Source organism: Fundulus heteroclitus, chromosome 1 (genome assembly GCF_011125445.2).
Source record: "Fundulus heteroclitus isolate FHET01 chromosome 1, MU-UCD_Fhet_4.1, whole genome shotgun sequence".
Taxonomy (NCBI): domain Eukaryota; kingdom Metazoa; phylum Chordata; class Actinopteri; order Cyprinodontiformes; family Fundulidae; genus Fundulus; species Fundulus heteroclitus.
In genome coordinates, this window is record NC_046361.1 from 13,722,995 (window position 1) to 13,745,114 (window position 22,120).

Here is a 22,120-nt window from a genome sequence, read left to right on the forward strand (position 1 = left end):
TCCCATTTACCCCTGTTTGTAATTGTCTGTCTTCTGCAGGGCATGTTGAGAGAGTCCTGTACATTAATCAGACTATATTTAATCTGCAGTGAACCGCTGCTATAGAGAAGTGATGCATATCATCTCATCCGCTAGGTCCTCCTCGCACTTCACCACCACGTATGGCTCTTCGTCGCTGTAGTCCCTTGTGTGCGTGTCGGCCTGTGACTCTGAGCCGGCGTCGCCTGTCCCAGCCGCGTTGCCGTTACCCATGCTCCCATTCAGCAGATTGCTGGCGGCGCTCTCCATCTCGTCGATGGTCATCTCGCAGGCGTCCGCGATCTCATGTGTGGCTGCTGTCACAAACTTGGGATCCCTGGCGTATTTCCCCAGACCTTCAGAGATCAGCACCTGAGAGACAAATTTGAATATATATATATAGACAGAGTCGTATTCTAAAAATTAGAATATTGTTAAAAAGAATAGAATTTAAAATTCTTCTTCTAACGTATAAAGTCCTTAATAATCAAGCTCCATCATATATCAGAGCTCTGATTACCCCGTATGTTCCTAACAGAGCACTTTGCTCTCAGACTGCAGGTCTGCTGGTGGTTCCTAGAGTCTCTAAAAGTAGAATGGGAGGCAGATCCTTTAGCTATCAGGCTCCTCTCCTGTGGAACCAACTCCCAGTTTTGGTCCGTGAGGCAGACACCCTGTCTACTTTTAAGACTAATCTTAAAACTTTCCTTTTTGACAAAGCTTATAACTAGAGTGGCTCATGTTACTCTGAGCTACCTCTATAGTTTTACTGCTATAGGCTTAGGCTACTGGAGGACATCAGGGTCTAATTTTCTCACTCAATAGAGTTCTACTGTTCTTCAATTATGCATTATGTGTTGTCATTTCTGCTTTAACTTTCTGTTCTCTCTCTTTTTTCTTCATAGTAGGTACACCTGGTCTGGCGTTCTGTTAACTGTGACATCATCCAGAGAAGACGGCTCACCCGCTACTACCATCTAATGTAGAACAGATTACTGGATCAATGTGTGCTTCTGTGCTTTTTGTCTCTCTTGTTGTGTCTCTGCTCTGTCTTCTGTAACCCCAGTCGGTCGAGGCAGATGACCGTTCATACTGAGTCTGGTTCTGCTGGAGGTTTTCCTTCCCGTTAATGGGGAGTTTTTCTTCCCACTGTCGCTTCATGCTTGCTCAGTGAGGGATTGCAGCAAAGCCATGGACAATGCAGACGACTCTCCCTGTGGCTCTACGCTTCCCCAGGAGTGAATGCTGCTTGTCGGGACTTTGAAGCAATCAACTGGTTCCCTTATATAGGAAATTTTTTGACCAATCTGTATAATCTGAGCCAATCTGTATAATATGATTGAACTTGACTTTGTAAAGTGCCTTGAGATGACATGTTTCATGAATTGGCGCTATATAAATAAAAATTGAATTGAATTGAAGAACATTTAGGCCTGAACCCCCTGAGCCAAATAATTAACAAGTCTGGCTATGGATACTGACTCAGAAATGGGGCCACTATCAGCCACCTCCTGTACATGGATGACATTGACATTGACTCATCATGTTTTGTCACAATTGTCTATTGGATTTAGGTTTGGGATTAGACTGGGCCATTAGAACACATGAATGTCTGTGGTGTAAATTATTTATTTGTTGCTCCAGCTATATGTTTGGGCTTCTTATCCTGGAAGACATACCAGACTTAAGTCTCTGATAGATTTTTTTCTAGGATTGTCCAGTATTTAGGTCCAGCCATCTTTTAATCAACTCAGAGCAGCTTTTCTGCTCCTGCCAAAGATACACATCCTGACAACATGCCGCTACAATGGTCCTCTATGGGGGATGGTGTGTTTCAAGTCATCCACTGACCTACCCTGAAGCTGAAATCCAAGGTATTAAGATAGTGTTTTACTTACAGCTTCCACCAAACTGTTGGCGCTGCCTCTCTTTTGCAGGAAGTGTGAGCGGTTCTCTGCAGGTAGCTGCAGCCGTGACGGTGAGTGGCTGCGGCTGGGCAGGCCATCCTGGCCGTCGGTGTACCAAGAACTCCTCTTCATGGCCCCGGGAAGGCTGCCCACGCTGCCAGTACTCCGCCAGTCCACCTGAAGATGCACATCACGTACACGCTTTACCTTTTATGAAAACTGCATTCTTTTAACACATGCATTGCCAAAAACATTCCTTAATTACATTATTTTGGAAAGCCTCAATGTCTAAATAAAGATCTGGTTAATTTCTTTTATCAAAGTTGAATTTCTAAACCCACAGTCGGACACTGATGTTTAAAAGTTCTGAAACTCATGCGTTACCCTGCTATTTTTTGATAAAATTGTTCAGATAATTGTAACATTTCCCTTCTGAGGCATTGCCGCCTGCCGATCAACATAGACGAGACCTGTATGAGTGGGGTGTAGCAGGGCGAGCAGTCACGGCTGATGGGGGACGCGGGAGGTGTGGCCCACGAGCGTAGTGACCTCGTAGGAGACAGACGGGCAATCCTGGAGGAATCCAGGCCGGCTACAGCCATCACCTGAACGAGAGACGGGAAACGGACCAGGTTTCTATCAGTGCGCCAATCCACGGTTCACTCCTTTCCAAACCCCTCCCACCATCAGCGTGTGTGTACCTGTTGCTGCATCAGGTGCAGTGGAAGAGCCGTGCATGATGGAGATGGTGGAGGAGCTTCATCTACACTAGTTCTTCTGCGAAGACACTCAAAGCTGAACGTTGGTGTGTTGCAGGCTGAGAGGAAATGACAAGTAAAACTCATGTAAATACAAAACAAATTATATTTTTACATCATAAAGTCAGATGCAACGAGGGAACACACGCTCAGTTTTATGCACAGTTACAGCACTTATATAAGAGGCTTACTGAAAGAGAAAACGTTTGCTGCATTTTACTGTTAATTTATGATGATTTCACAAAAAAGCTGTGAATTCAAAAATATGTTGAGTAAAATGTTTATCTAACTAAAAGCTATAATGCTCAGGTAATTTAATTATAAAGGCAAAATGAAACCAAAAAGCAGCTGAACCTTGAGGGGAGGGTAAAAACCATCTCCTGGGCGACCGCCGGTCATCTTGGCATATAGGCTGTTTGTCATCGTCACAGTAACCTTCAGACTGACAGTCATCGCTGAAAGGGTCAAAATCTCCCTCTGCAGCGCCACGGAGGTCTGTCTTGGACAACCTTAGGAGAAAAACATCAGGTTTCTGTTTAAAGTTTTGTTTAACGTTATTAACTCTTTGGCTGGATCTTGTTTCGCCCTTTTGTCCGACTCTGTAGTCCTTCCAGTAGATTTCACATGTTTACACCACAGAGGATTGGTTTCCCAATTTGTGTTGGAAAGCTCAGGGAGGATGAAACGTTGTTGCTCTATTTTCAAACGCAGATATTTTAGAAGAAAACAAATAGCTATATCGTATGGTTACAAATAATCTCTCAATTTAAGGTACTTTCTCCGCACAAAACACTTTTCTGTCTTCCAACATATTTTGTTGAGTACAATTGTTGACATAAAGACATAAATAAACAGGGAATATATGTGTTTGACCATTTAAAACCTTTACTGTCACAGCAATGATGCTGCTTAGGTTGATGTAATATGAAGAAATGGAAGGAAATATGAAAAACAAAGGAAATACTGAATTTATTCTGAAAGTTGCAACAGTAAAATCACAAAACCCTGGGATTCTAGTTTAATGCAGATTCACACTATTTAGTATCATCATTATACATATATAAAATGTGCTATGCCTTCTGGTGCAAGACTGAGCCCATATATAGACGTATCTTGGTTGCCTCTGTTTGCATTACAGTACAGACGTGTGAAAAATACTTTCCCCTTTATAGGTTTCATCTGGGTTTTATGTTGCTTTTTTTCACCGTGAAATGTTTCAATATCAGACAAAGGTAATCTGTTTGAATACAAAAACCTGGGAATTAACCTCATAACTTGATTAAATTACACCTGCCACACCAAAGGCTGATCACTGCCTGACTTGTACAACCGGGAAACCACTTTTGTAGAAACATGTCTGACAGCATGAGCAAGGCTAAAAGTCTCAGGAAGTCCCGCATGTCCTAATCTAAAAACATTTCCTTGGTACCTCTCCTTGGTGAGCATGATGTCATCTTCATGAAACTCCTCCCCACTGAAGTATTCCCCGGAGGCCCGCTCTTCATCGCTGTCCCTGCCCCCTGGCTCCTCTTGTCGAACGGTTGGGTGAAGTACTCCACCATTTTTTGACCTGTTAACGATGTCACAAAGATACACATACCTTTTTATCATTTTAGTAATTATAAATTCCATTCATTGTACATTATGGACCTTTTATGTGGTTTTATTCATATTCCTTGAATCCTTTACCTAATTAATTAATGAGTAATAATGTCAAACTTTATCCCCATAAACCCAAGTAGGCCCATCAGGACCCACATACTGTGAAACTGTATCATAAAATGTATTTTATTTCAGTGGCTGCATGGGTTACATACCTAATATAGGTCTCGTAGTAGCGTGTTCTGATCCACGGAGAGAAGGAGGAGGAGATTCAGTCAGAGAGGAATTTCATCAGAGAAGGACAGAAAATGGACACGAGAGACAAATGGAAGGTTTTCAGCATTTTTTTCACAGATTAAAAATAATTTCAATCTGAATTTATTTTTTTACAACAGACATTTTTACTGAATCTTTGGTTTAAAATTCTTAAATGTTTTTCATAATGCTGTGTAGTAAATCCTGCCCACCTGCAATTTGTTTTAGTTTTGTAACAAACATATAAGTAGAGAGATGTTGAAGGTATTTCGTCGTTAAACAGTGTCATAAAATCTGAAGGAGACCGCTAATGATTATGTGATGTTTTCAAGATGCAGCTATAACAATTTAGCAGTACACTTGGTATCGATTGTATAAACAAAATAGACGTTGGTATGTGGCCAAAAAAACTAATGGAAAAAAGAGACTTTCACTTTATTCAACGCAGAACGTCTGTTTCCTGTAGGATAAAAATACTTCATAAAATAACTGAGATCTCAAAAAAAAATCCATTTAACTGGGAGGTCTCTTTAGGTTGATTCAGAAACTCTGAAGTCAGATTGGTTGAAAAATGATAGGAAAAAGATGTTCCGTGATTAATTTCTGACAACCGATGAACTGATCCCAACAGGACCAAACCTACGCGTTTGAATCGTTGCTTGTGTTACTGAACATCGCTTGTCTTTATTTAATGTGGTTTTTAATTATTACATCATTAACACAACAGGGATCAAAGTTCATATTCCTAAAAATTTTAAGCAATGAAATGAAAACGTTAAATATTGATCAAATGTTACACATGACTACGATAGACTGGCGACCTGTCCAGGGTGTACCCCGCCTCTCGCCTATTTGACAGCTGGGGATAGACACCAGCACCCCTCGCGACCCCACAAGTGATAAACATGTTAGAAAATGGATGGATGCTACACATAATTACAAAACATTAATCAAAATGAATTGCAGTAATTGTCAAAAACAAAAACAATGAGGTAATCCAGACTTAAAACACATCCAAAAACATTCTGAAGCCCTTTTAGAACCAGCATTCATTTCTTTAGTAATTTAGTAATAGCTCGTCTGTTGAATCAGACGACGTGGACTACCCATCACGCCTCATCTTCATCAATGACCATGTTCTTGGGTAACCCATGTTCCTTCCTCGGGCCAATCAGACAGATTAACCGACCACTGCAGATGGAGAACGTCTAACAAGAGGTGCGGCTCTGTACATGACCGTCGTCTAGCTCCCTCGGTTTACCTTTAGTCAAACACCCTCAAATCCTTTTGCTTGCTTATAACACATCAACCCAGTGGACAACGTGTCCACTTACTGCCTAGTATGTCCCACCCACAAAGAGGTGCCCCGATGACGAGATTAACTATTGGTTTCACTTTATATAATAAATCGGTCATAATGTTATGCCTATTTGGCATGTATACAGTGGGATTAGATATAACAGAAATGCTTCATAAAAAAGTGATTAAAGCTCAAAAGTCTAATAGCTTTTATTGCTTTGTAAATGCCCTGGGCACACTGCACAATCTATTCATGAAGAAAATTTCGATTGAATTTTATTTCAATCTATAGAAATTGAGGTAAAGGAATATTAGGAGGGTCTTGACTTTCCCTTACAAGCTCAAACCACCACTCTTGCAAACTGAAAAATGGCTTAAAGATTCAGACATTTTAATTGAATGACCCACGTTTCTGGGAAAAGCCTCACATCTGTGTAGTGTTGAATCTCCCAATTTATGGCACCTGACAGCATATCCTCCAGCCCAAGCCGATCAGACTGAATTCCAGATTCCCTCTAAATTTCTTGGCTTGGCCTCAGAAACCGTGTGTTTTATGTGGTTCCACAAGTCTTCTGTTGGATCATGGCCCAGGAACTAATCTGGTCATTACTCAATGTTAATGGTCTGGGGCCCAGATGCCGCTCACTTTTGGATGTGTTTGAAGTTATTTTGTTATTGAAACACTCATTTATATATTTTGATGTATTAAAACTGATCTATGGTGGGAGATAAACAGGCCTGACATCATAGAATGAGAGACATCCTCCCATCAGAGAAGAATGCACCATCACTAGTGTTGTTGTTCTCAATACAAGTTCTGGTCTTAAGACCAGTCTTGAGACCTCATCTTCGGCGTCCTGGTCTTCTCTGGGACATGATAACCTCTGGATTTAAGACCGCAGCTAGAACATTCTTATTTTTTACTGCAACGTCGTGCGAAACCCCTGCTATTATTCAAATGCAACCAATAAAGTTTTTTACTCAGAGCATTTGTGTTCTGCCACCTGTGGCCCTATGTGCCAAGGAAGAGAATATTAAAGGAAAACAAGATGGAGAAAGATTTCCCATTGTAAATATCTGGATATTTGTGCTGTTAAGTGAGGTAAGTGCTCCATCTGCACCTGTGGCCTCCACTCCCTCTGGCTGCCGAAGTCAGTTAATATTTAGCTGGATAAGCCCTTTCTGCAGGGTTGTCGTTTTTTTCTGTTCAACTTGTTGCAGAGTTGTCAACTTTAATGGGCACGTAGCATGTAGCTGAGGGTCAGCTTAAATGATGTTTAGGTTGACCTAAATGTGGCACTGTGCCAAAGTGAAAAAAAGCTTTGTGCACCAGTGAAGCCAGATGACATTGAGACCTTTTTTTATTGTTTTGGTCAGCTGCCATCAGATTATCTTTAACCATTAGGAGGAACAACAACATTAGCATGGCCACTGCAAAGTCCCTCAAAGTATTGGTCTTGCCCTGCTGTGGTTTTGGTCTTGACTCAGTCTCAGGCGAGGTGGTCTTGACTACAATAACTCACTATAAACATAATTTGCTGCGCTTTTCCTTAAATAAGGTCCTGTTTAAAATACTGTTTTTCATAGAATTAGTGAATTTATTATTTAGAACACATCTTTCGGCTAAAAATTAATCTACAAGTAAACTGCTTGCCTAATTGATTTCTGCTGAAAAAATAGTGATTGATATGGTGTGTGATGTTACATGTTTTTTCTTTAACAAAACCGTACATAGAGATCAACTACAAACAGGTAGCTGTTCCTGTTTTTAATTTGTTACTTTTAACAGATAACTAACCTTGTGGAGTGTGACTTCCATGGCTTATTGTGCAATCCCCTGCTGTAAGTCGTTGATGATTTATTTCTTGCTGAAGACGGACGACATCTCTGTAATAAACTCTTCTGCTGTCTCCCAGAGGTCATTGAGAGAAGCGAGGGCACATTGGCATTGTTGAGGTTGGCATTGGAGGGTATTGGAGACTGAGGATAGGTTGAGTTACAGTAATCATACAGATGAGGGGAATGATGATGATGATGATTACAGTGGATGGGGGAGGAGTTCGTCTCCATCTCTCCTTCCTTGTCGCTGCTGCTGGCCCTCCTGCATATCTGAGTGGGCGCGATGGAAGGAGTGCAGTAGACGGGTAGGATCTGTAGGGGGCGCTGCGTGACAGTAGTGGGTTGGCCGTAATCCATACCAACGTGGTTAACGTGATTCCCAAAAAGGCCACCGTTGCGCTTTGAGAGAATAGCAGACATAGAAGAAAGTTTAAAAACAAATTCCTTGAACGGAAATTGATTAATGTGCCTTTTCAATTCGGATTTCTGTTTAACCAGCCATCTCAAACGTTACAATGAGATAGAGCAGAGTGTGTCAAACATTAAAACACATTAGATATTTTCAGACTTTTACCCGAAATATTTCCTCTTCTTCCTCTCCAGTTCCATCTACAAGCCCCTCCTCCTGTAGATCACATGATATGGCTCTGCAAATTTCTGGTCCAATGTCATGCAGCGTCCGCAGGCCAGCCTGAAAATTGAGAACAAATCTCATCGATGAATATTATGCATGTGGGGACTAAAATACGTTGTGAGTTTGCATAAGGTTTACGCAATAGTTTTATAGCTGGGTTGAGAATAAGGTTAGAGTCTGAGTTAAACCTTTAGGACTTTAAGAAATAAGTTTAGATGATTAGGATTAGGGTAGCGTGCGAAAGAAATACTTTGACAATGCCAGAAACACAAACATAAACAATAGCAAAAAAAAATTTTTTTTGCGTGGGTGCATTTGTAAATCCTGGAAAATACAGTGTTGATACTTGCAAACATGCCTGACAAGGTTTTTGTTGTTGCTGTCTTATTTATTCAGCCACTTCCAATGGTTTCATAAAAGGTAAACAAAAAAACTGTCATCCTTTCCAATTACAGACTACATGATTTTCTCCTTTACATTCTTTGTTCGTTTCCCAAGCCATATTATAGTCATACATCTGGCTGTAATGGGTAGATGCAATACCTAACCACAAAGTTGTACCTATTCAGGATGTATTTGTGTCTGAGCAAAGTCTGTCATCAGTGGTGAACAATCAGAGCCTTCAAGGTATTCAGGGGCCCATTTGACCCAGACATTAAAGTGGACTCTATATTTTGTTGCAATTTTTTGTAAATAAAGTAATCAAAGGGATGCTTTTCCATAGCAAAAATATGTAAAATGATTTGACTAAAGGAAGACTGAAGTGTAGGTGCTTTGAGATTTGTTATTAGAGCTGCAAAAACACCACACAGGAAGTTGTTTTTAGGACCATTTAGGGCTGTGTTTCTCAAATCTGATCTTCAGGGCCCACACTCTTTCACAGTCGGCTGTGTGGCTGCAGGGAAACACCCTAGAAACATGCAGGACAGTGTTCCCTAAACCTGGGTTTACCAGATTTGTTTAACAAGGGTGAATCACTGAAAAATGTATCCACATGGACATTAGGTGTCGATTCAAATGATCATCTATAGTGTGTAAAACAAGAGTAATTTCTGGTGTTTTTGGATGGTGCTAGCTGTGGTTAAAGCATGTCGCTTTGCTCCCTGTTTGCTACAGAGAAATTATTTGCTCTTGCTGATTTTTATTTCTCAATTTAATCTAATTTCTAATTACTGTAATTATATAAGCATGCAAAAACACTGGTTTTCTACTCTTGATCCCATCCTGTTTCACATTTTCTCTGAGCGTGTGTTTTCTCTGTGTGTTTTAAAAGTTGCTAGCTTAGCATTAGCTCAAGCATGGCAACTTTGGCTTCTTCTCCAGGTGTGGCTCAGTTTCCCCTTCTCCTGCTTAGTATGTCAGATGTTTACCTACTCCTCTGCCTCCATTATCGATAATGGTACATATAGATTTAGTTTTGGAGGAAAAGCTGATGGAACTGCAAGTTGGGCTCCGCAACGTGGGAAAACTAGCAGTCAGCCGAGGCCCCTTAGCTAGCATAGACGGATACCATGGAGGGTAGCTCCCCGTAGCAGTCCCCCAGTGCAGCCCATAGCCCTGCAGCTGAGACATCAAGCGACTGCGGATGGTATATAGAAATCACGGTCCCAGAGCCCAGTCCATGGTTCATGACCAACACTTTTTGCCGCAATCAGCAAAAAATTGTAACACCTTCCTGGAGGGGGGATCAGTTGACTTATTGCCCCAAAAACTTCATGTTGTCTTTCTATAGATGGTACACTTGAGCCTGACTGGCTGTGCTTCAGCGTTTCTCACTCCAAAACAAAGTGGTTGAAGTCAATATATAGGTACTCTGTTTTCCCATCACAATACTTCATACTGGCTCAGAGCTTTTCTGTTTAGCTGTGTTTCTCTCCTAGACGAAGCCACCATAGGAGCAACTGCTTACGTCAACTCTTTATCATTTCATTACCGTGGTAACCCCCAGTTGGCTGCAACAGATGGCTGTTCACACTGAGACAGAGTCGACTGGAGGTTTCTTCCTGTTGCAGGGGACTTTCCGTGCCAGTGTCACCACATTCATGTTAAATCACATTATTTTTGTGATTTTTTTTTCTTTTTTCTAATTAAAAAAGTTAATGTTTTATTTGGCCAATAAATACTTTGAACAGAAGCGGTTACACACCTCTGCACTAAACACAACAAAACCACAAATAGTGCAAATAGGTGCGAGTCACCCCTGTTCCTGGCAGCGACATTGTACAGCCTTGTGGCCCATGGTTCAAAGGAATCCCTTTGTCCATAGTACAGATCATTGAGTGCAATCGGTTTTGAAAGAGCTCCTTCACAGTAAAAAGATGGAGAAAGGGATTACTCAGAACCTGTCTGATCCTTTTCTCATTGTCACGCTAAATTCAGCAGTTCCTGTGAACTGCACCTGAGCTGTCAGTGTCTGATACAAAGCCAATGTGTCTTCAACAAAACAAGCGTCATGTTGCAGAGACCGGCAGGCAAAGACAAATACTGAGTTAATAATACTCCACTTGCCACAGGATGAACGTAAGTGTGGAGTTTTGTATTTTACTTGAAAAAAAATACATTAGAGAAATTACTCTAAGCTGTGTATACTGTCTAATGTGCTCTAAAACTGTTCCACATGAATGATTAAAACAAAAAGTGACTAAAACAAAAAATAAAAAAAAAACGTTTTGAAACACCTGATTTGTTCAGTGTTAGGTCTATTATGACATCTTTGCTACACTTGTAAGTCCTACTAATTTGATGTTAAATTGTTCTTGAAGGGAAAAATTAAAAATCCATAATATTTAGGAATGTTAATTCATATAAAAAATGGCTGAATCTTTTTGGCTGCTCCATTCATAACTTGCCAATGCAAGTTATGAATGTATTTTTTTTTTTTTTAATGTATTGATTTATTCAGTCACCATGGGCAGAAAATGAGAGAAACAGTGTCTTTACTCGCCTGTAAAGCCAAGGTGGTGTTCTCCCAAGACCTCCTTCCCACCAGACCTTGCTCTTTGCGCCTCTTGAACTTTCTGAAGTAGTCCTGTATCAGGAAGGTGGCATAGAACTTCCCCACTGTTACCTCGTCATCTAAGTGAACAGACCAAACACACCAAAAGCCTCCCACATCAGGACCCAAACACCTCAGCTGTACAGATATTCTGCAGTAAACTGAGTTGACACCAAACACACGCCAATCAAAAAGTCACTAAAATGACTATGACTTTAAGAATTTCTACACCAGTACATAACTCTGGTTGCATTCAAAGTTTTTCCAATTATTGTGACTTATTGGAATGATAGTTTGTTTGTTTTAGCTGTATTTGTTAGTAAACAAAGCACATCAGTGTATATTTACCATAACAAGACCACATGACTGGAACTACGATATTTTGCACAATAAGAAGCAGTGGAGCTGGGCGAGTCAGCAACGTCCAGCGGAGGTGCGACTACAAAGAGGTTAAGTAACCCTAACCCTGTAGATCGGGTTAGTCGTCGACCATGCCGATCTGACATTTTACTGCAAGGCATTGCAGGACGGCCTACTGGCTCTTACAGCAGCTGCATCAGTTGTCGCCATTTTGCTTTCTGATAGTTTCACAGTTCTGCTGGCAGATGGCACAACAATATTTATTTTTATGTGTAGTGATCGCACTCGGTGCAAATAATTTTAAGGTTCAAAGGACTATCAGGATGAACACTTTGCATATATTGTTTTATTGATGCTTGACCAAAGAGACATCTGCTTAACAATGCAAGCAAGAGTTTTATTACAAATACAACCCCAAATCTATAAAAAACAACATTTGGAATAGCATGAAAAATGTCAGATAAAATGAAATTCTTAGCGTACAATTTAACTTATAAGCTAGATTTTGTAGGTCACTTTTACACTAGCTCTACCCTTTTTCTTTTCTTTTGCAGCTTTGCAGCAACACAATAAACCTTTAAGTGGGATTAGTGAACATCCCATTAGTATGGGAGATGCAAAATAGACTTCTTTTCAACTTTATCAGCCTGATCAGTAACTAGCCTACTGGAAACGTCAAACTTTGATCTTATTCTAAAACCACTGTAATTGAGTCATAAAATGTGACGCTATAAACAACAGTCTCAGCCTGATAAAACTAGAAATCACTAGTGTTGAATCTTCTCCTTTCAGTGACGCATAATAAAAGAGAGAGCTAGACTTCTGCAAATACAAAAAAGGCTTAATGTGTTAAAGCAAAGTTGGACTGTTATTTTTCCTTTTGAGCTTACAATCTTTGCCTGCCATAGAGGATGATGTGTTTAGAAATGTTAGCAGCCTTTAGGCAATCTAAGAGTTAAGGTGAGGGTTGAAATACACCAGAAAAATACACATGGAGAATGACGTTTACAATTACAAATGCTAACCCTGCTAAGCGCTTATTTAAATTCCTAAAGAAATCAGCTAATATCAACGAATAACTCTGTGTTTGTTTAAAAATATCAGTAAAAGTTGGTACAGTGAGTGCTCCTGCACACATACTGTAGTTTGGTGGCAGTATAAAAACAAACAATGACTGTTCCCGGCTGCAAGGCTAGAAGAAAAGCATTGATGCAAATAAAATATGAATTAACTACATTCTATTTGGGTATGCCAGAGCGTTACAAGAAATTATTTTACTAATAAGTTTCAACTCCATTCCAATATTTATTCTGTACGTTACTAGTGCACTAAATTTGCACCCCAGAGTATTGAACCGTAAAATTTTGTAATCCAAACCTTTCTTAATATGTACGAACTTGGAATGTCTTTCACTTAATGTGCCTACAATGAAAGTTGTTTTCTGTCTATTTTAGTAGTTTCATATTTTGACAGTATTGTTCATACACCTCCAATTTTTTAGGACATAAGACAATTTGGGGTTGTGTCAAAATGTTGCAATCTATTTGCAAAGCGCTATACGCTTTCTTTTTGGTATGCAAAACTCTAAAAGAGGGGAATAAGACAAATTTAAATGGCCAGTTTCACCTGCAAACCAAGATAGACCAAGTGGAACGTTAGTCTTTGCACTGTCCACTGACAAGTGACTGACGGCATTTTAAAACTGTCTTCTTGCTTCATGTCATAAAAATATATATAATTTCTCCATCTGAGACAGTCAAGCAGATGTTTTCTACATATCTTGCAGCAAAACGATCTGTAGCAGCAAGTGCATGCAACCCAACAGAAGAGCACAGGGAACTTAATCAGATCTTCACTTTCTATAACAAGGGTTTACAGCATGAACACAGGATGTTTCCCATGATAATTCGCCCTATCTGCCATGCAGGAAGGCTCATCAGGTTTAGGTCTGATTTTCTCAGATAAGCTGTTGTTTAAGCAGCCTGGGGAGCAAAGCGAAGGACAAAAAGCAGCTGTATCGCGGTGTGTAGCGGATTTCCTTTTCAATGTTGCTACCATCTTTCTTTGACCCCCTCTTTATTTCAAGTATGGGGTCAAGTAAAGGGGACAGAAGCCAATTGAAAGTGTTGGTTACTGGGATAGTTTTAGGAAGAAAGTGTCTCTACACCACCTGAAACAGCCAGAGAGACACTTCAAGAGACTGGTCAGAAAGAGAATCGATAACTAAGGCAGAAATTAGTATGAGTCCTGTATATTTAATTTACAGTTAAAAGTTTAGCATCTTACCTCAATTAAACCACAAAAGCATGTGCTGGATGTGTACATTTCAAAGAAAATACATCGTTAGTATTCCTGTGACATGTTTTTGTGTAATGTATGCTTTAAAGTCAGCTAATAGACTGATATTTAATTGAAAGGAAACCTAGATTTGTCCTAACGCTTTATTAATGCACAATGATGTATGTGATCACAGATTCTCTTTCTTAACAGAGTCTATTGAAGTTCTTAAAAAGAGGTATCAAGAGTTTCATGCCACCAGCTAAAGCAGAACTACTCCAGAGAGCTCAGGGTAGCAGAAAGAGAAGAAAAACAATGCCAGCCACTGAAAGCAGAGGAAGCTGTGGATGAGAGAAGCTTGGCAAAAAAAAGAAAAAAAAAAAAAAAAAAAAAAAAAAAGGAGGGAGAGCGAGAGTGAGAAAGAGAGAGAGAAAGGTGGGTTGACATATTAAACCACAAAAAAAACATGCAGTATGACTGATTTTGACAAACTGAAGCAAAGAAAGCATGGATGCTGCAAAAACTACATAGACACAACTAGAGGAAGTCACATTTGCGTCGACTCAGAAACATGGAAAGTGCCAAACTTTATCTAAAACTACCAATTTAAGAAACAATCCAAGGTTCTGAAGTTTACTTACACTGCCCTTCCACAATAAATATATAATATTATTTTAGGCTGCTTAATAGATCAAATAAACAGTTCTTTTTTGAGGGTAGAATGATCATACAACAAACAACTTCACATACAGCCTCAAATATGCACTGCATATAGATCTCTGCTGATATTTGGATACACAGCCTGTAGAGAATTGCAGAGAAACCTATGCTGTTTGTAGTCATCAACAAGACAGAGCATCTCAGCAGTTTGCTCGTGCTTTGTTTTGTATTTTTAACAGTCATTTTAATCAGAGAGCAACTCCCTAGCATCAAAAAATCTACTCTAGGTAGTTTCTATATGGTTTTCATCGATCCAGAGAGTTGCAGCAGCTGTCTGTGGTTTTTGTTGGGGATGCAAAATTAGAAAATGAGCCGGCGTGCTAGTCACACTCTTACAGCCGGGGGTGCGCACTCCACTCCTGTCTCTCCACTTTCCAAATGTCCACTCCCTAGTGAACAAAAAGGATAAACTGCTCCATCTTAGCTCAAGAAACTCAGACTTCTGTGGATCTGCTGACTCGTGGCTTGGGGAACACATCCAGAACTGTGCACTTCAGATGCCAGGCCAGGAGTCTGCTTTTACATGAAGGAAAGTTGGTGTACTGACGTCAACGTGTTGCAGAAGACGTAGTCACCACCTGGGATCATTTTTTATAAACTGCAAACCCTTTTATTCACCGAGGGTGAACAAAAGGCTAGTTGTTATTCTGCCCAGTGATCACATCCCACCACAAAACTGTACTCCTGATAATGGAACAAAACCCCCAGACTATCTTGCCATTTTTTTTTTGGGTGGGGGGGGAGGGGGGGGGGGGGGGGGGGGTTAACATTGCAAACCTCTCCGACAAACTTTCAGAATACTGCAGTATATATATACTGCATACTGTGGTTTGAACTATTAGGGAGCTGACAGGGAGTTGACAGATGAGTCAAAGCAGATGTTACAGGCATGCTTTGACTGCACACATCTGTGTGTTTGACGCTTCATCCAGTAAAGCAAATACATTAACTCACACTAAGACAACAAACATCAGTTATTGTGAGGACATATGTGTGTGTGTGCAGACCAAGAGCTTTTGCACACATAACAACAATAGACCATGGTTTTCTCCGTATCTGAGGAAAATACGTTGGACCAAAGAAGAGGCATAAAGCAATGGGGACCCCCACCACTTCCACAAACTCCCCTCTGACCAGCACTAAAGATCGAGTAAGATGAAAAGAGGGTCTTTCAGTGTCAGCACTCAAGAAAAGCCCCAGGACCTTATCATATTTGGAACATGAATAAAGGATTTTAGTTACTGTAAGAGCTACAATATTTTCTTTTAACAGATACTTAGCTGCCTGTTCCACAAACCTGATCCAAGCATTTATTCCCTTCATAAAATTGTGAAATAATTGTGGCCCTGCTTTCAATAAGACTCATTTTTATTTCTGACACAATTCCCTTTCAGCCCACATTTCACCCACTTAATGTGACTGAGGCTCAGCAAATGTTTTTTCTGAGTGTAATGACCACTGACCGCCTGCAGGAGGCACTACTTGATCCAACAGCTTCATGCTGGTCCTCTTCCAGATTTTCTTGATTACAGCTCTCAGCTCCTCATTGGCTTGCTCCAAGTTACCTTCAAAAACAGTAACAATGTTATTGTTGTAATAAAAGAGTGACATTTAGTTAAAAACACTATCTGTACACTATGTGTATATGCAAGTGTGTCGCTTAAACTATCATTCTGTCATTGGCTGACTAAAACTTTTAACATGTATCTTTGTAATGCACTCGAGACCCTGAATAGTTTTGAGATTTGTTGATGTTCTTCAGAAGGTCCTGTACTTCAGCTGTAAGTAGACTTTGATTAGGTTTTATTTAGTTAAGCCATATCTATTAAAATCCCGCTGTTCGGAATGAATTGTTTATTTAAAAAGCTATTTTGAAAGGCACAAATTGCTTTGAAGGATAAACTGCAATCCCAGAATACAAAAATATTACATGGTTTAAATGTTTTTTTAAATTTTAGGTTTTTTTCATATTTTGAAAGAATTATTTTTTAAGTGAATCAAACAAACACAAATAACCCATCCTTGGTGGAACAACCATGGAAGCTTAATCTACTTTAATTTACTTTGTGCTGGCAATACAGTAACTAACAAAAGTCTATTCGGTGAACAAAGAAGTAGAAACTTAAATTATTAGAAAAATATTATGCTTTATCATCCACGGCTTTCTATGTGAGCAGCAATGTATCAAATGAATTCTAATTTATAGTTTAATATATTTAAAACAGGGATTTTATGAGCTCACTTGCATCTAGTCCAGTAAATAAGGCATTACAGTACAGTGTAGCATTGTTCCTTAACTGAAAGAAGCCAGACTGTAAAACTAATTTTACATTTGAAACCAGAGATAAGATTAAATCAAAATCTACACCCAAGAAATAACCACTGGACCTGGTCAACACACAAAAGGAGGTGTTTCTTTGGCTAATGTAGACATTTTTTCAGGTTGAGGTACAGTGGCTTGCAAAAGTATTCATACCCATTGAACTTTTCCACATACTTACAACCAAACACATGCATATATTTTATTGGAATCGTATGTGAAAGACCAGCAAAAAGTGGTATACAATTTTGAAGTAGAAATAAATGATACATGCTATCTTCCTTTTTTTTTCTTTTCTTTTTTTTTTTTTTTTACAAATAAACTCAAGCTCAGTGAGATTAGACGGAGAGCATTTGTTAACAGCAGTTTTTAGATTTTGCCACAGATTCTCGATTGGGTTTAGGTCTGGACTTTGACTGGGCCATTCTAACACATGAATATGTTTTGTTTTAAACCATTTCCTGGCTTCATGTTTAGTGTTGTTGTCCCGCAAGAAGGTAAACCTCTGCCCCAGTCTCAAGTCTTTCACAGTTTTCTTATAAGTTTGCCCTGTATTTGGCTCCATCTATTTTCCCATCAACTCTGACCATCTTCACTGTTCCTGCTGAAGAGAAGCACCCCAGATAATGGTGCTGCCACCACCATATCTGACAGTGGGGATGGTGTGTTCAGAGTGAGGTGCAGTGTTAGTTCTCCGCACTAATTTGGCAATTTCAATTTTGGTCTCATCTGACCAAAGCACCTTCTTCTTCATGTTTGCTGTGTCCCCAACATGGCTTCTGGCAAACTGCAAATGTGACTTCTTATGGTTGTCTTTTAGCAGTGGTTTTCTTCTTGCCACTCTTCCATAAAAAACACATTTTTGCATGCCTAATAGTTGTCCTGTGGACAGATTTTCCCACCTGAGCTGTGGATCTCTGCAGTTCCTCCAGAGTCACCTTGGGCCTCTTGGCTGTATCTCTGAACAGTGCTCTCCTTGTTCAGCCTGCTTTAAAATTCTCCACAACTTTATCCCTGACCTGTCTGGTGTTTTCCTTGACTTCATGATGCTGTTTGCTCCCCAATAATCTCTTAAACAACCTCTGAGGCCGTTATAGAGCAGCTGTATTTGTACTGAGATTAGACTACACACAAGTGGCCTCTATTCAGTCATTGGCAATCATCAGGCAACTTCTGAAGGTAATTGGTTGCACTCAGAGAAATGGGGGCTGAATACTTTTGCATATCATACTCTTCAGTTTTTTTTATTTGTAAAAAAGAAATTGTAATCATGAATAATTTTCTTTTACTTCACAATTGTATACCACTTTGTGTTAGTCTTTCACATAAGATTCAAATAAAATATTTTCATGCTTATGGTTGTAATGTGACAATATGTAGAAATTCATACAAAGGGTATGATTACTTTTGCAAGCCACTGTATAATTGTTGTTTGTGTTTTACTGGATTTCAAAGCCACCAGTTTCTATCTTATCAAACTGTCACGTTTCAAAGCATGCACAGAACTGTTTATCGTCAGCATAAAAATCATCATTAAACGACTATAGAAAATATATGAAGATATATGAATATATAAAATAATAATTGACCAAGTATCATACCTTGTAGAACACCACAGATTCAAGATGTTTTTACTCTTTTTGCTCTTTTAGGATAAGATAGATATTGAAATTTTATTCCCTCAAAATTGTGTATGTCTGCAAGCATCGGTACTACATGTACCCTCTATTTTTCTGCTTCGTCTTCATAATAAATGCAAATTTTGTAGATGCCCATAAACTTGAGCTGCAGACTCACCATCAGTCTTGATCTTAAGAGCGGTGCGGACTAAAGCAAACAAGGTGGCATTAAACATTACGGTCCCATCACTGTTGAGGGGCATGTTCATTGCCACTAGTCGCTGCAATAGAATAAAAACTTCAGATTAATATGGAGGCAAGCATGTGAAAGTATAGGAGCTGTTTTTTCTGCAAAAAATGAGATTGTGAGTTGTAAAAACCCACCTTACAGGCGACTCTGTGAGGGCAGAGCTTGCCAAAGCCCAACGGAGGCTGGATCCTCCTCAACAGTGTGACCACATCCAGATGTTTTATCCTGCCCCTGACAACACAGTATGTTAAAATGAAAGCCACTACACCCAGAGGCCATGGTTCTAAAAGTGATCAACAAAATCTGTTTTGTGTTCTGAAAAACAGTCAGAGGTATGAATCAAAAATGGATCATTTGCCCTTACTTGGCTTCAGGATCATATTCAGACCATATCCTTTTAAACTCATCCAGGTGGTGAGGGCCAAGAATGGACCAATCACGAGTCAGGTAATCAAAGTTATCCATAATGACAGCAACAAACAGGTTGATGATCTGAAACAAAAAAAAAACATGCAACATGTTGGCATAATTTATTAATAGCTTTACCATGAAATTAAGTCTGTGGTAAAAACATGACTGGCGCTGAAAAAACATTGAGCTATCTGGAAGAGTACCAGGAAAGCGCAGAGCATATAAAAGCTGATAAAGTAAATTATAGCAAAGTTGCTGCCGCAGGTTTTCTCCTCTCCCGGGTTGTAGTCTGACTCTGAGTCGCACAGCTTCCCTGGCAAACAGGCCAGCATGATCTCCTGCCACGCCTCCCCCGTGGCACACCTGACATCAAATAAGAAACATTCATTTCACTGATGCTAAACCGTTTTATGTAGCATTCATAATAATTGTGCCAACCAAAGTTAATAAATGTAGAAACCTGAACAGCATCAGAACCGCTTGAGGAAAGGTTTGGAAATTGTTGTTGCGGTTGATATGGGTTCCGTCCACCATTGCTATTTTTCCAAACACCTAAAAGCAGAATCTGCAAGTAAGATTTCAAAGCTCCAGAAAAAGAAACTCTGAAACTCATGCAGAGTATAAAAAACATTTGCAAAACATCGATCCATATGTCAGACATTATTACCTGCATCCCGATTACAGCATAGATGAAGAACAGCATAGCTATCAAGAGGGCAACATAGGGAAGAGCCTAAAAGGGAATCAAAAGTATTTCTGAATTTCTTTTCTCCTGGGTATATTTTGTACAAATTACATAACGCAAAGTTAATACAGTTGTGAAATTTTTAAGCAGACACCATAGTAATCTAGTGATGTGAGTTCAGAGACACAAATTGCTGATGTATTTCTTGTGGCTAAACGCAAAAATAACTGCTATCTTGAATCCAGTCTCAAGGACTTTGGTGAAATCATCGTAAAAAAAACACAGAGGTTTGGCAACTCAAAAACGCAATCTTTTTCCCACACCTCAACAACATACTAAACGGTCCCTGCAGTCACTACAACACTCCCGTGTGGATGCTGTAGCTATTATGAAAAATAAATCAGAAGTACAGAGCTGTTAGAGGCCACTTTAAGGAAGGTGACATGTTGAAGGTCCATTCCTTGATTTGTTTGTATACACAAATTAAGCAAATTGAGCCCTTAACTTCTGTCTGTCATGGAACTTACCAAATTTCAAAATACTGGAAACCTTTTGTAAATCTCAGAGTAAATGTAAGGGTCTGCATTCGCTCCCTACACAAAGACTGCTGTTTATATATAAATGAATTCATCATTTGAGAACTGCATTTGGTATTTAGATTATCTTGGATGTCAAATTTATTTAATGATGTGAAACACTTAAAGGATGACAACTTAGCCCTAACATAAGAAAGATTGCAAACGCCTTTTCAAAACACTGTGTGTTCTAAAGCTTCACCTGGAAAGACTTGATGAAGGTCCACAGCAGAGTCCTGATTCCCTCCCCTCTGCTCAGGAGTTTGACCAGCCGCATCACCCTGAACAGGCGGAAGAAGGTGATGGAGATGCGAGCACTGTCCTCTGTATTCTGCATGTGAAGAACAACCAAGACACAAGGAAACAAAATGTACAACCGTCTAGCACAGCATTTAGGCCTTTGTATCAGTCATTCATGCAATCCGTGATGCATGCATTCACCCAATAGCCATGAATTAATTCAATTAGCTAAAAAAAAAAAAATCACATAATCTACTAAACAAAATACAGTCCTGCTTTACTGGAACAACCAACCTGCATGCAGCCATACTAAAAATTACACCCCGGGACATTAATGGGCCTGGATGACATTTACAGAAATGATATATTTAACCTCTGAATCTAAAACTGATAGAGTGCTCCAAAAGACTGGCTAAGTATACCCTGACTAAAGATAAAGATGTCTTGTTTTAGGATTAGATAAAAACACAAATATAGAGCTTAGCTTGGCTTTGAACTAGACAACCATGTCAGTGTCTTAAACAGGCAATCGAACGTTAGACTTCAATCAAACATTTTAAATGCACAACAAAAACCATCTCAGTGTTATTCGATGTGCCATGCCATGCACCCAGACAAGATGAGGAACAGGGTCAAACTGAAACTTATACCAAAATACAACAAACCAGAAAGACCCAAAACACGACTGTGACAAATACCGACATTCCAAACACAAACCATTATACTTTGGTCAATATTGACAACTAATTCTGGTTCAAAAAAAGCATCTTATTGATTTAAGCAATCTCTCAACAAAAATTTTACGACAGAACGATGCAGATGCTTTTGCTTTCAGATGATAACAGAGGGATGAGGTTCTTGAATAAAAGAGGTGGGGCTTATTCTTACCCCTGGATCCTCTATCACCTTGACAACAGGGATGGCTGCCGACTTGAAACCAAAAGCCTAAAGTTAATCCGAGTAACAGCTGCACAGCTTCAAACCATTCTTCACATTTTCTCGCTAACTTCGTTTTCCACAACATCGTTTCACATACATTAAAGGCAGAAACACTTTTATGATTTACCTGAAAGAACATCTTCAGCAATGTAAGGATTCTCATGTAAAAGCTTTACCAGTTTGGGAGTAACACCAGATACATAACAGTGCTTTGAAAAATAATTATTGCCCCTTGAACTTTTCACATATTGTTATTCTACACTTCAGTATATTTTATTGGAATTTAAGCCCAACACATAGTATAGTATAGTATAGTATAGTATAGTATAGTATAGTATAGTATAGTATAGTGAGGTGGAAGAAACTGCACACACTGTAGTTGTTTTTTTATAAATTAGTTTAGGCCTGATAAAGCAG

General features: G+C 39.4%; 1 protein-coding gene across 21 annotated transcripts in view; it reads right to left on the minus strand.

The window, feature by feature from the left end:
• Nucleotides 1-22,120, minus strand: part of cacna1db (calcium channel, voltage-dependent, L type, alpha 1D subunit, b) — a 111,921-nt gene continuing 89,801 nt past the window's right edge. For 14 of the 21 annotated variants that reach the window (XM_036135549.1, XM_036135601.1, XM_036135606.1 and 11 more), the window contains 19 exons: nucleotides 21,653-21,694; nucleotides 20,727-20,855; nucleotides 19,932-19,997; nucleotides 19,725-19,816; nucleotides 19,468-19,627; nucleotides 19,218-19,345; nucleotides 18,988-19,084; nucleotides 18,782-18,884; nucleotides 16,128-16,229; nucleotides 11,257-11,387; nucleotides 8,253-8,369; nucleotides 7,638-8,077; nucleotides 4,501-4,527; nucleotides 4,113-4,253; nucleotides 3,038-3,192; nucleotides 2,627-2,742; nucleotides 2,396-2,530; nucleotides 1,917-2,102; nucleotides 1-390 (listed from right to left, as the gene is read on the minus strand). In XM_036135549.1, the coding sequence (XP_035991442.1) occupies nucleotides 100-390; nucleotides 1,917-2,102; nucleotides 2,396-2,530; nucleotides 2,627-2,742; nucleotides 3,038-3,192; nucleotides 4,113-4,253; nucleotides 4,501-4,527; nucleotides 7,638-8,077; nucleotides 8,253-8,369; nucleotides 11,257-11,387; nucleotides 16,128-16,229; nucleotides 18,782-18,884; nucleotides 18,988-19,084; nucleotides 19,218-19,345; nucleotides 19,468-19,627; nucleotides 19,725-19,816; nucleotides 19,932-19,997; nucleotides 20,727-20,855; nucleotides 21,653-21,694 (2,658 nt within the window). In that variant the 3' untranslated portion in view covers nucleotides 1-99. The remainder of the gene's footprint in view (nucleotides 391-1,916; nucleotides 2,103-2,395; nucleotides 2,531-2,626; nucleotides 2,743-3,037; nucleotides 3,193-4,112; nucleotides 4,254-4,500; nucleotides 4,528-7,637; nucleotides 8,078-8,252; nucleotides 8,370-11,256; nucleotides 11,388-16,127; nucleotides 16,230-18,781; nucleotides 18,885-18,987; nucleotides 19,085-19,217; nucleotides 19,346-19,467; nucleotides 19,628-19,724; nucleotides 19,817-19,931; nucleotides 19,998-20,726; nucleotides 20,856-21,652; nucleotides 21,695-22,120) is intronic. The other 7 variants (XM_036135618.1, XM_036135599.1, XM_036135590.1 and 4 more) reach the window with 1 other exon arrangement.